Raw genomic sequence first — 13,810 nt, 5'->3', positions numbered from 1 at the left:
CACCAGACTTGAGTTTATTTTAGGTCAAGAGACTGAGTTTTGGAACCTGCAGCTTGAGACAACTGGAACAAATTTTTTTAAATGAGTTTTACATTTGATAGGTGAATTGAGACATGCAGACTATTGTGGTTTTGGCACTGTCCTTCCTCTCAACTTTAATGATCATGAAATGAACCTCAGTGCATGAAAATGAAAGCGTCTACCCTTAATTGTGAAATGTTACAAATAGCATGCAAAACAGGAACTCACTGCAAAGTGCAAAAGAATCCTGTACTCTGTAGCAGCCTGCAGTACCCTGAAAAGAGAGATATTTAGGACACAGGACAATAGAATGGGCTTTCCAATAACAGCTGTTATTTCTCTAAATAACTATTTCAATATCCTTGATGAAGAAGGGAAATCATTTTAGTCTTCACAGGCAATGAGAGAAGCATTCCTGTATCTATAGACTCTCTTAGGATTTTAACATGAATAAGAGATCTTCAACATTATGCATTACCATTTAAGCAGGAAATGCAGAGTACAAGACTGCAGAATTAATCAAAACCTCTTAAGAGGATGGAATTAAAAACAAAACAAAACACACCTTTATGCATTTAGTTCTCAAAGCAGCTTTCATTCCACATTTAAGTCTTAAAAGTACGTGAATATTTTAATCACAGCACATGTGAGCTGGAGCTTAGAGGCTTTCCAAGCAAACAAAAAGCTGTACCCAGAGATTAAAACACAGGAGAAGAAGAGGAAATAAAACTCCACATTCTCATATCGCACAATTCAAGTTTATTCCATTCATTCTTGCAACACAAACTTAAAAATACAGTATCATTTAGCATTCTGCTGTCTATGAACCATGATAATGATGAAACCAACTGTGTCAAAACAGTCAACAATGGTGAAAAGAGAAAGTCAAATATCAAAATGCACAGAGCACTAATTTTCTTCCATCACTGTGTAGAAACATGATTGCTTATCCATTTACAAAATATAATTAAGACAAGTTTGTTTTGAAATTTTGCATGCAACACTGCAATTGCTTGACCTAGGACACTCCATTCTTACCAGCCTCTTCTACAACTAATTCAACATTATGTTCAAGGATAAAGTTCCATTTAATTATCATACTCCTTTTCCCACTTGCTCCCCCTTTAGTAAAGGGAGGAGTGTACATAATCCAAAATATACTTCAGGTTATAACTTATTCAGCACAAATTTCAAAGGAAAAATTTAAGAACAAGGTGGATTTCAAGGTATATGCAATTCCATCCAGATGAAGTATTTAAAGTTTGTTTATAGAATGTAAAATAATTTAAAGTTGGTATTTTCATCTAGTTAGGACCTACTTAAAGATATAGCCAGCTGCCTATCATTTTTTTCCACAATACCACTAACCAGAAGGAAACATACAAACAAGCCCCATTTCTAGAAAATTAGAAAAGCATAAGCTTTTATTATTACCTTTAATTTTTTAAATCCTGGGCAAAGTGATGAATCATCTCTTACGTAGTGCAAGAAAGTATTTCTTCCTTATGAGCCAAACATTAAATGCCATCTTTAAACTATCTCAAAAGGCAGCTTGGGTATGTATTACAGCCAAATTACCACTTGTCTCACTGAAGTTTGTTTGCATGTTTTTTTCCTCAAGTCAAGTAAGAAAAACTAAGGTGTCTACATAATTGTAGAAAAAGGGAGGCAAAATTGCCTCAGTGAATAACCAGAAGAGTTAGCACAAAGAAGTTTCTTTACTATGATAATGCTTGCTTAAATGAGAGTTGAAAAGAAGGGCAGGAAAGAATGCAGGGGGGGAAAAAAAAAATACAAAACCCAACTGAAAACGCTATGGCCAGACAACTCAACACTAACCAACACAAAAAAAACCCCAAAATGTGAATAATCAGATTTTCCACATAAAAACATATTGCAGTTTTCTGCAGTTTTAAGAGCTAAGGATTTAATAGCATAATATGGAGGCTATTTTATGCCAAAGATGGTAACTTTTGTAGCTGAATAAAGAGTTAAATCTATAGTCTGTGTTCACACTATTACAGTGACATGAGTCCAGCACTGATCAGAGAAAAGATTGAAGAGTTCTGTTTAAATAGTCATTACAATACACTGTTCACTAAACGTGCTTGTTCTTTTATCATCAGCTCATCAATTCATTTATCACTGATTTCCAACCCTTTTGATCTTCCTTGCCACAAGTAGCAAAGAGTAATTGCACTGTACAGTTTACGGTCAGAGTTGATTGTTTTCTTCATCACTTTACTTATGAGATGTATACTTGTAGATCAGTTCTGCTCTTATTTTGCAGTCTAAATACAGACTATAAAACATGGGATATAAAAACCTCAAATTCAAGCATCCAAAAGTACCTTGGCAGATATTCCGGAGTGTAAAACCACCGTGCCTCAACTGATCTTTCCTGGTTTACTCAAGAGGCAGAAAAACATTAGTGTGACATCCAATTAGTCAATATAAAGAACTGCTCCAATAACTAGTATCAAAAGTTCTCAAAACTGCAATGTAAGCTTTAGGCAGAAGAAGAAGAAAGCTACCCACTGAGAGAGAGAAGAGAGAAAAGCAACCCAGTCACCTACATTGCTACGCATCAGATTATGGCAGACACTGTTAGCATGGGACTATTGTCTCCTTCATAATTAGTTTCAGGTACATAGCACAGTACTTCCATCTAAAGGAATCTTTCAACAAAAATCTTAGTACTAATGTAGGAGGTTTACAAGCCAAAAATTCAGTATCATGGTCTGTCTTCCTTCTTCCATTTTCATTAGAAATGGGAAGAGATTGTGCAGTGAAAAGAAGTCCTAGAGGGACACTGTTCATAATCGTTCTCAATCCTTTCCAAACAGATTATCTTCAATACAAGCCCCTAACTAGTCTGATTCATAAAGAATTTCCCTCCCCCCAAAGTATTTAGCTGAAGAAGCTGGAAGATGCAAAGAGTGACAGACAGGCAGCAGTGTGAGGCCACAGGAGAGACATTTAAGTTATCAGTCCATCCGTCACTGAAGAAGAGTTTTGATTGCCTGGTTGTCAGTGGCTTCAAAGGCAGTTAGTCCATCTGGGCCTTTCACAGTCTTATCAGCACCCTGTGAAGACATTGAGAAGGGCTGTCAATTCATAAAGCCAGGCTGTATTAGCATCAAGTGTGTCACAACACTTACTTACCTTGAATAATGGTATTGATTACATACAGATATTTCATGCAATTGATTTTTTTCATTTGGGAACCAAGCAGGCAAGATTTATGTACAGAACTACTTGGCATGAAGCTTATCTATATGTCAAAATTTACTTTGGGCCTGGAAAAGTCTCACAGCATTTGTCACACATCAAGTTCCAAGATCAACGAATTACCAATTACTTTTGGAAAGAAACAGAAGGATTTTTTTCTTGTTTCTACCAACTACTCATATGAACAGCAGAATTCAGTATTACACAGTTCCATGAAATCTGCGTGCAACAAGCTTTTTCACATGCTAAATTAAACAGGTAACCTCTGGAGGAGCTTACTTACTCTCTATTTTCTCTATCATCAAATACTACATCCATCTAGAATTGCACTTTCCCCCCCTTTTTTGAAAAAAAAAACCCAAAAAAACCAACCCTATTTAGACATAGAAAGAAAGCCCAAACCATTCCAAGTCTAAAACTGATCAGGTTTGTTTTGAATTAGGCCTGTCCAGCTAAAACAAAACTAAACACAACAGGGAGGTAACAAGAGGATGGCTAGAGTGTAACAGAAATGCACCAACTAGACAAACTGAAGAATAATAAGCACAAATACAGCCTCAGTGCCAGAATCATGGAAGGATTGAAAAAGAGAGGCAGAGATTAATAAACTAGTCATGTTTGTTTTGAGTACTGTGTAGTCATACACATAAAAGTGAAAAAACAGCCAGAATTGTAAATCAAGTAGTTAAATAAATAGATTAGAATTATTAGAGAACACTGGACTTACAGAGATCAAGAAGATGCTTCCTGAAAATAAGTTAGATTTCAGAACACCTTTGATTGAGAAGATATTCAAGTGTCACTTTTGAACAGTTGTATTTGGCTTAACCAAGTGACAGGAAAAAAAACCTGGGTGGGTTGTAAAAGCAGGTAGTGAAGAGGTTTGTCTTTAGTTTTGAATATAAACTCTCCATTGAATAAGAATGAATCTCTTCTCAACTACATTATATGGAAGGGCACAGATTAATAGTAAAGGGCATCCAATACTTTTCTAAGAACAGAATTTCAAGAGCTTCTTTACTGATAAAAGATTATACCCCAAATCCTACTAAACTTCCATACATGATACCACACATCTCTCAGCACACTATGCTTCCTATTGTAGCAATCCAATAAACTGGATCTGGTAATACTATGACTAATACTACTTTTCATAACATACAGTAGTTCCATCTTTGAAACTTCTACTCTCCTTACTTGCAAATATTCCACCTGCCATTCTAAAAGGATGGCTTTAAAGTGTTTTCTAAGGCAGCAGTGTCCATTCAGTGCTTCACTAGCCAAACCCATCCTATTGCAGCTGGAAGCTTCTAGAGGCTCTCCATTCAAGACGTGAGCTGAACAGACTGTTTTATTTGGTGGCAGACAGCTGTGGAGGGGCAGAAGCCTGTCTGAGAACTCCAGAAAATAATTCAGAGAATGACACTTAAAGTGATAATTCCTTCCAGAAGGTTCACTTCCTCCAGTACATTTGAAGCAGTAGAATGCAAGCATACATTTTGAGCACACACAAATTCACTCCACTGACAGGAAGAAGCATAACATTCATTAATATCCTTGGTGCAAACAGTATGCAGGATGCTGCAGCACCACTGTTCTGCTGGGAATGACCAAGAGTTCAATCAGTTTGTTTCTAAAAAATGATTAGTTGGCCATTACAAAACACACACTTAGGATGAAATCACTGAAACCCACTGCTAGTGAAACATTTATATTTCCCCCTAAACTGCCCCCAAGACAATTAACAGGTATTCAACAGTTATTATCTTAGCTCTGGGAGAAGAGTTTTCACAGGTATTGATCATTTCCACTGCTTAGATAGCACTCCCTGATCAGAATCCATGTGGAAATCAAAAGGGCTTCAAAACTGCTCTTTGATGTTACGCTCAAAAAACCCTGAAGGAATTTAGACTTGAAGAAAAATGGAACTATGCAGTAACTGACCTACCAGCATTCAGCCTGAAACATAAAGAACTTGTAAAGGTCTCCACCAATGTATCAGATTTTAGATTGTAAAAGATAATTGTTAACTGAAGTAATTTTAAAGTATAAAGAGAACTTTTAGTTTAGACATGGGACTGCTTTCACCCTCACTCATATTTGTACTTAAGAAAAGTTAGACTCAAAAGACCTGGCTTTCTAAACCACCTTCACTGAATGTAGGATAAGAGGGTCATGGCAACCTAAGGAGGACACTATTTAATAAAATGTGTTAATAAATTAGGAAAATGGCCCCTTAGCTAGACAGAAAGATTCTTGCCTGCTTTCACTAGAATGAGAGGAAATAATAAAGGTCACACTAAGAGGACTTCAATTTTCAGACATACAACACTGCCTAAAAGAAAGTTTAATGAAAAATGCATAGAAATAAAACTATTCCACAGTATTCTTCATTTCCTCAAAGTAAAAATTATTAAAATTTTATGTCTGTGTTACATTATTTTCTTATAATACACACACAAATACATATAAACTTTTTCTTTGGCATAGTAATAACAAACAGGAACATTTGCCCTCTTAAGCCACTAGCCACAGTAGAGATGTTAAACATGCTCCAAAGTCAGCAAATAGCTACTGGGGTACAGATGTGGTTCAGGAAAACTATGAAGAAAGCAGATTTAGGCAAAGAGGAGCTGTCACCAAACCCTGTGGAACTGGAACTGGGGACACTTAATGAAGCTGGTACAAGACTGGTTTATACAGCAAGCAGCAAACTTCCAGAACTAGTCACCAGATGAAGTTATGGAACCACAGAATCATCAAGGTTGGAAAAGACCTGATTCTCTGACCTCTAAGATCATCAAGTCCAACTGTCCACACTACAAACCAGTAAACCATCCACTGTAGCTCTTCATCTACCTGTCTTTTGAACATCTCCCTGGGTAGCCTGCTCCAAAGCCTCTCCACTCTTTTTGTGAAGTTTTTCCTAATATCTGACCTGAAGCTACCCTGGTAGAGCTTTCCCCCATTTTCTCTTGTCCTTTCACTGGTCACCAGAAAGAAAAGGCCAGAATCTGTCTCACAATGAGGTTTTCCCTCAGTCTCCTCTTCTCCAAGCTGAACAGCCTCAGTTCCCTCAGCTTGTCTCCAGATCCCTAATCAGCTTGGTTGCCCAAGCTGCCTATGGAGGCAGATGTCAACTTCACTGTTAGAAGAGAAAAAAAAGGTGCTAAAGTGCCAAACTCACTAGGTTATTTCTTGTAACATGTATTTAGTAAAAAGCAGAGATTTCATGTTAGATATTTTGCAAAAAGCAGAATTATTTTTAAAGATGAAAAAATGTATGAGACTTGCCATATGCTTTGTGACAACTCTCATCTTCCTTTAGAAACATTTAAAATAGTTTCTCTATTGTAACACAGAATTGTTTTTTCTTACACTGAACCCCCCCCCAACTTTTTACATTACAAAATCAAATATAATATTATTTAAGAAAAACATTAAACTATTTTAATTTTATACATATATATATCCTTCTATTTTTCAAATAGGTATTCCTTAAACCTGCTACTCCCTGCAAAAACTGAAAGCAAACTGAAATACAGTGGCTGATGTCCTTTTTGTCCAGATCAGAGTACTTATTATTCTATCTGTTATTTTGTTTTTCAGAAGGCTGGTACATAACATAAGCAAAATAAAACCCTGATATTTTGCAAAACAATTCAGTTTTGACTTTACCAAAAGCTACCAAAATTAATTTCTGCCATAAGAGTGGAGTATCTTTAATATTATGTTATTTAAAGTTATTAATTGTACTGAAAAGGAAGAAGTGAAAAAAAATGAACAAGATAGGACACCTCTGCCACACTTTGAGGTCACAGCAAGCTGTAAACTACTATTTAAAATTGCAAAGGCTATTTCAAGATGCCTCCTATTCCTGGAAAATATTTTAAAATTAATTAAAAAATTAACTACTATTGATGTAGTTGTAAGACAAGCCTTGCCTTTAAACTTCAGCCAAGCTCTTTAGACTCTAGTTAATGACTTTGAGGCATTACATCAAGTCAGAGCAAAACAACATTTTCAACTGAAATCCAGGTGCTGATAGAGCAGTTTTAGGTATCAGTCCGCAAACTTCTATAGGTCTCTTTGTAGCCTCTTTGGGATGGCTACAGTGTGATACCCCACACATTTTCATAAATCTAAAAGATACATTATGAATTCACAAAACTGTTTCAAGACTAAGTAATGGTTGATAGTTTAAAAAGAAGGGGTTATAAAAAAGGATAGTTTTGTAGGAGGAGGGATACCATTTACTAAATACATTCTGTCAAAATTATGAAAGTAATTGACTGTGGCAGAACGCTATGATTAGCACAACAGCAGAGCTTGAAACAACTTAATTTGTAGTTCCCACTATTAAATTTTGAAACTTCAGGTTTGTTACAGTGTAAGAAATCCAACTGAGCAGTGTCAATTACAAAATAAAAATTGAACAAGGCATCAGGATGTTCTCATTGAAATGCTTATTTCAGAAGAAAGCGTGTAAACAAAGGCCATTTTTGAGAAACTACCTCTGGAACAGTGCAATGTGCCTACCCCTAATGTTATGTGCTTACAAGTAATCCTATATACTCACTGTAACTATGAGGGCAAAGTCATATATAACTAGTCAACTTTTTTTAAAAAAAATGAAACCTGATTTATTTATGCAAATTACCTGCATGTATCTGGACTTTTTAGACTGAAATTTCTGAACTTGAATAATGCAAATCATGGTAACATGTGAAGCTACAATTCAAAGTAGCTTAACCATAAAACCGTGATTCAACAATATATTTTTTGCTGTGCTTCATGAATGGGAAAAAAAAATATTGGGGGTTAAATCCACACAAACATTACAATAGGTGAAAACTTGGAATAAAAACTAAATCCCCAAACTTAAAACGTTTTCAACAACTTCAATACTGAACAACAGATTTACCAAAGAGTGAAAGCAGCATTAGAGCCATTTGATTTCTGAAGCTGCAAAATTACTTCTTAAACCTGGTGGAGTACGCATTTTCAAGCATTAATGAATATTAAAAATACATTTCAAATATCTCCTGTAAAACCACCAGGAAATTCCATCAAATGATTTTTCTTCTCAGTACTTAATTCACCATTTTTGATGAATGTACTTCCCAAGGTCAAACCAAGTGTTTTGGGATTACCTGCCTTTCACAGAAGATCACATTTCAAACACTATTGAAAGGGGTTCTAAGAAGAAACTTGGATATAAATTACTTGGTGTAGGGAGTTCTTAATACCTCTCCAGAGACAGCAGTTTGAAAAGCTAGAATAAGTGTTAAAAACACAAGATTCATAGAATCATAGAATTGGCTGGGTTGGAAGGGACCTCAGAGATCATCAAGTCCAACCCTTGATCCACTACCGCTGCAGTTCCCAGACCATGGCACTGAGTGCCACATCCAGTCTCTTTTTAAATATCTCCAGGGATGGAGAATCCACTACTTCCCTGGGCAGCCCATTCCAATGTCTGATCACCCTCTCCATAAAGAAATTCTTTCTAATATCCAACCTAAAATTCCCCTGGCACAACTTGAGACTGTGTCCTCTTGTCTTGCTGAGAGTTGCCTAGGAAAAGAGACCAACCCCCCCCTGGCTACACCCTCCTTTCAGGGAGCTGTAGAGAGTGATGAGGTCTCCTCTGAGCCTCCTCTTCTCCAGGCTGAACAGCCCCAGCTCCCTCAGCCTCTCCTCATAGGATCTGTGCTCAAGAAGATTAAAGAAGGATCTCGCCTGCAGTTTTCATAAAACTTCAGTTTTAGTATTTAGATCTAGCAGATCACCAGGTAGGCTAGAAAATGTTAACTATGTCATAATTTGGAGCCATGGCTGACTCAAGACAGCATATGATGCATTCTTAGCGGGTAGTTGAAGAAGATGCAGGAAAAAAGATCTATGAAGTTTATCCAGCATTTACAGTTCCCTGAAACTGCACAAGGGAGTGCAGCATGTTATACTTTCTTTTGGCAGGCCTAATATTCCAGACTTTTACCAAAAAAACCCCTTCTCACTGAGCATGCAGATACAGACCTTTTTACAACCATCTATTTCATTCCACTTCTCACCTCTTAAAAAGCCTCATTCCACTTACAATTATAGGAAACATTTTTTTCGAAACAAAGGTCAGAGCCATTATTACCATTCCAAAACTTCAAGAACAAATAAGTCTATCATCCACTACAGCAGCAGCATTCTTAAAAATAAGTCAAAGATAACCCCTGGGAGTCCCTTCCAGAATTCTTAAGAAATTACTTAATTTGCATGTTAATCGTAGTTCAGTTTTCATCAACATACCTACAAATACTGCAGAATAAAGTAGAAAGTTCTGCTTTTGAGACACAGGGCTTGTCCAAGGTACCAACCAGCCATGGTACTGTCAAAACAGATTGGTGCTTCGGGGAGCTCTTGACAAATTGAAACATCTCTCTCCCTCCAGCATCTTCACATAAAACTTCACACACAGACAGGAAGCCTGCTTCTTCAGAAGCTGTGAACCCATTTGATTCTGATGAATTGCAACCCCAGTGAACATGAACTAGTTAGCTGGTTGGGGCTATAGCAAGAATGGCTGGGAGCACTACTTAGAACTGTCTTTCTACTAGTTCTCAGAAAGGTCTAGGAAAACTCTGTTGCAACCAACTCACCACAGGACAACTTGCCATCAAACACCTCCACTCCACTGACTTTCTACAGATGGTGTTCATGCAGTACTATAAATAGAACCTTGTTCAATGCCATGAACAGAACCATGTTCAGTACTTTTGAACTGTACCTGGGGGAGAAGGCCACTGTGCTTACCGTGCTCTGATTTTTGGAAGGAAACTGTATAACTAGGGGATTTCAAGTAACTTGTGATAGCTGATTAATCTCATGCCTTTGCCTTGCTTGGCCATTAGAGGTGTCCACCTTTCCCTGCAACTGTCTTTGGTTATCTCATGATGGTTTAAAGGCTAATAAATCAAAAGTGAGAAAAGAAAAATCCATAATAAGACAAAGGCAACTCAACCAACAGTGACATATTTTCTAAAAGCGATGTTAAACAAATGCAATTATCAAATATCCAAAACCATTTTTTAAAAAGTGGTTTTAAGCAAATGTAATTCAAAACCATTCAAAACCATTTTCTAAAAGTAATGGTAAAGAAATGCAATTAAAGCAACATCATAACACCTTGTTTTTAAAATTGATGTTTGGGACTGTGGCCTGAAATGAGCTGTTTGTAATGCAATGGAGTTGCCTTTATTTCACTGTTAATTTTTCATGTTACAAATGGTGTGACTCACATGATTAAACTTCTCTATATGGTCACATAGTTTCCTTGCAAAAATCAGAGTACTATGAGCAGAGCAGCCTTATCCCTGAGGTTCTGTTCAAAGGTGCTGAACAAGCCCCACCTGCTAATAGGCACATAGGTGTCACAGAGGAGAGTCTGTGGCAGAGAAGTGCCTGACAGCCAGCTGGCAAGGTACAGTTGGACCTTTCTGTATGTTGAAAAAGGGTGATAAGGAACAGAATTAGAACTATTTCAAATCATCCTAGAACCCTGTGCCAACCTTGAAAATTTCCCCCCAACTTACCAGTAAAAGAGGACAAAGTTTGACATATCACATCCAGTGGATAAACTCCATTCCAATGCATTACTAAAAGCTCTGGAGCACACCTGTCATAACTACATACTTAAAATCTAATCTCGAATTCTTTCTTTTTATCACCCTAAATATTTCACATTTCAAATGCACATCACAGTTATCACAGGTTCTGGAGAATTTCTGAAGAGGGGAATGAAGATGGTGAAGAGCTTAGAGAATAAGTGTTAGAAGTAGTGGGAAGAGCCAGCAGAGATCAATACCTGGCTCTGAGATTGGTGTCACTGTCAAGATTTTGGATTTTTGATCATGGGTCAGTTTACATGGCACAAGGCCTGCTGGCAACAGATGGGGTACATGTGTCTCAACTGGGAAAAAAGGATTTTTAGGACTTCTTCCCTCGTAAAGGTGGTGGAATCAATAGTCCAAATGAAGTGCACCTACACCAATTCACACAGCATGGGCAACAAACAGGAGGTGCTGGAAGCAGGAAAGCTGTGATTCAGTTCCCATCATGGAAATGTGGTGGGATGACTCATACAGCTGGAGAGCTGCCCTGGATGGCAACAAACTCTTCAAAATAGATGAGCAAGGAAGGAGAGGCAGTGGGGTGGCTCTGTGTTAGGAAGTGTTTTGATTGTCTAGACCTTAATGTTGGTAAAGATAGTGTTGAGTGAAAAGGATTATCCATCATGAGATTTCTCCCAACTGCTTGTAGAATATTTCATCTGCCTCTTCATCCTGGTTAAGTGGTCTGTGACCATGTCTTGATGGCCTTTCCCCTGATTCTTACCCATAAACACTAACACGAGACATTCAATAATTGTCCTCCATTTGGAGCTACAATAAAATACATCCCAGTCCAAAAGTAATGAGGAACACTAAGCAGTCAAAGTTAAACAGTCAGTAATTTTTCAAACCTTCAATAAGGGTTGAACTACCCGATCTCCAAATCTGTATCAAAAAACATATGGAATCAGACTATGTCACAAACAAGGAGTGAAAATGTATGTTTAAACAAGGGTCATAAGATAACCGTATTAAGAGAAAGAACAAATTCTTAATATAACATCTGTCTCAAAAAGAACAAGATGATAAGCCAAGTTCCAACAGCTAGTCCATGTGAATGGTAGCAAGCAGATATGGTACAACTTTTAGCTCTGCATGAAGAAGTCTGAAAATAATACAAGATTTCCCAAAGTATCCAGGTTCCAGTAACATATTTTCTAACCTCATACCCTAGTCCAAATTCACTTTCTTATAGCATTCTGCAAGTCTTTTAATACTGCCTCATTTTTATGACTGTTGAGCTTAACCAATTCCATTCAAATTCTATTTAATAAAGATATAAATTCATTCTCAGCAGCTGTTTGAAAAACAGATGGTTCAGGAAGAACTTTAGTGCCCTTACTGACAGCAACTATAATAAATGCACAGTTCTTACCAGTTGTGAGACAATTCATGTGCGAACTCAAGTTTTGAGGCCTCTTATGTGAGCAACTTATTTAGAACAGAGAAATATTTAGAACTTCAAAACAGAGATGGAAAGAAATAAAACATATGATAAAGGATACCTTTTTTTGTGACTTGTATATAATGATCCTAAATGAAGATCAGTCCTCATAACAAATTTAATCAAATCATATGCACCATTTGAGTCCTAAATTAATAGTCACAGCATTTCTTTGCAGAAAGGCATAACATTAGACAGGATCAGAGAAGTGATACAAAGTGAAATTCAAGCAACAGTAAAACCATTTTACCTTGGAAGTGGCACATGAAAACATCACACAGCATGAAAACCTTTGGCCAAATGATTTAATTGGGTTCATATACTGAAAATGCAGTTAACCTCCTCTTGTTACATTAAGTGAAGTGTAACAAGAAGGAGCACATATGAATGGAGACAAAATGTTGCTTGAATTAAATTCTGCTTTGTAAAATGAATCACCTTTGTAACATGAATCAAAGAGAGAACAGAAACAGATTAACCTTATTCTCCCCACGACAAAATTTACAAAATCTGTAAGAGAAAGCTTGTCTTCCTACTTTTACTTGCACCCCTGCTGCCAGACCAGATGGGATTTCAGTCATCTGGCAAAACCAGAGGAAAACCACACCTCTGAGCAACTTCACAGTGGAGATTCCATCACATAAAACACTTAAGCAGCTGCCAAAGTTAAATCCCACTCCACCCTGTCTGCTAAAGGAATGTGATGGGTTTTTTTTTTTCTTGCCTGATTTGCTGTTAATTGTTCTCCAGTTGGAGCTCATGGTACTTTCAGTGGTCACTTTTACTTTTGCTACACTGCAAAAGTCCTGTAACTGTCCTTCAACAATCTTCTCCATATTTAGAGTACCCTTTCTGGCTTAGCATCAAAGACAGCATTTGTTTGATATTCTGGTGATTTATCTGGAGCATCATAATCTTGTAAAAAAAAAAATCATTGTAATATACTTTGCTAACGGATAACTTGTTCTAAACATTTGTATCTCACCTTTGACAGAAGCAATTTCACACAGGAAACATGGCCCTCATAGACTGCTGATAGGAGTGGTGTGATATTATGTTTGTCTGGAGCCTGTAAATTGAGACACAGTTATTTGAAGCACTATTTCACACAGTGTTAAGAGCTTTCTCCTTTTTTATTATTATTATTATTATTTTATTTATTTATTTTGCAACAGTAGAGTGAAGGTAGGAATTTCAGAGTATTCAGAAATGTATTCCCTCATTTTTTTTACTCTTCTTTTCAAAAAGAAAAGTCATTGTTTACAAAACAGTCAGGCTACTGTTCAGCAAGGAATTTCTTCCATGAGAATTTCAGGTATCCAAAGTATTTTTTAAGCCAATGATAGAAATTTTCAGATTTCAGCTGACATATTTTGAGCAGTTTAAAAACACTACTCCTAATTCTCCTATTTTACAGCCAGCCTGAGTTCAGAAACCAGTTTTGTCTGAA

At 36.9% G+C, this 13,810-nt stretch overlaps 1 protein-coding gene across 1 annotated transcript in view; it reads right to left on the bottom strand.

The window, feature by feature from the left end:
* Positions 1 to 757: 757 nt before the first annotated feature.
* MTPN (myotrophin) overlaps positions 758 to 13,810 on the bottom strand; it is a 36,516-nt gene continuing 23,463 nt past the window's right edge. Inside the window, exons 3-4 of the mRNA XM_030460537.1 lie at positions 13,346 to 13,429; positions 758 to 3,107 (exon numbers count right to left, since the gene is read on the bottom strand). Coding sequence (XP_030316397.1) covers positions 3,021 to 3,107; positions 13,346 to 13,429 — 171 coding nt within the window. The 3' untranslated portion in view covers positions 758 to 3,020. The remainder of the gene's footprint in view (positions 3,108 to 13,345; positions 13,430 to 13,810) is intronic.

The sequence above is a fragment of the Calypte anna genome, chromosome 1, assembly GCF_003957555.1.
Source record: "Calypte anna isolate BGI_N300 chromosome 1, bCalAnn1_v1.p, whole genome shotgun sequence".
NCBI lineage: Eukaryota > Metazoa > Chordata > Aves > Apodiformes > Trochilidae > Calypte > Calypte anna.
This window is presented reverse-complemented; position numbering and strand designations above follow the sequence as displayed.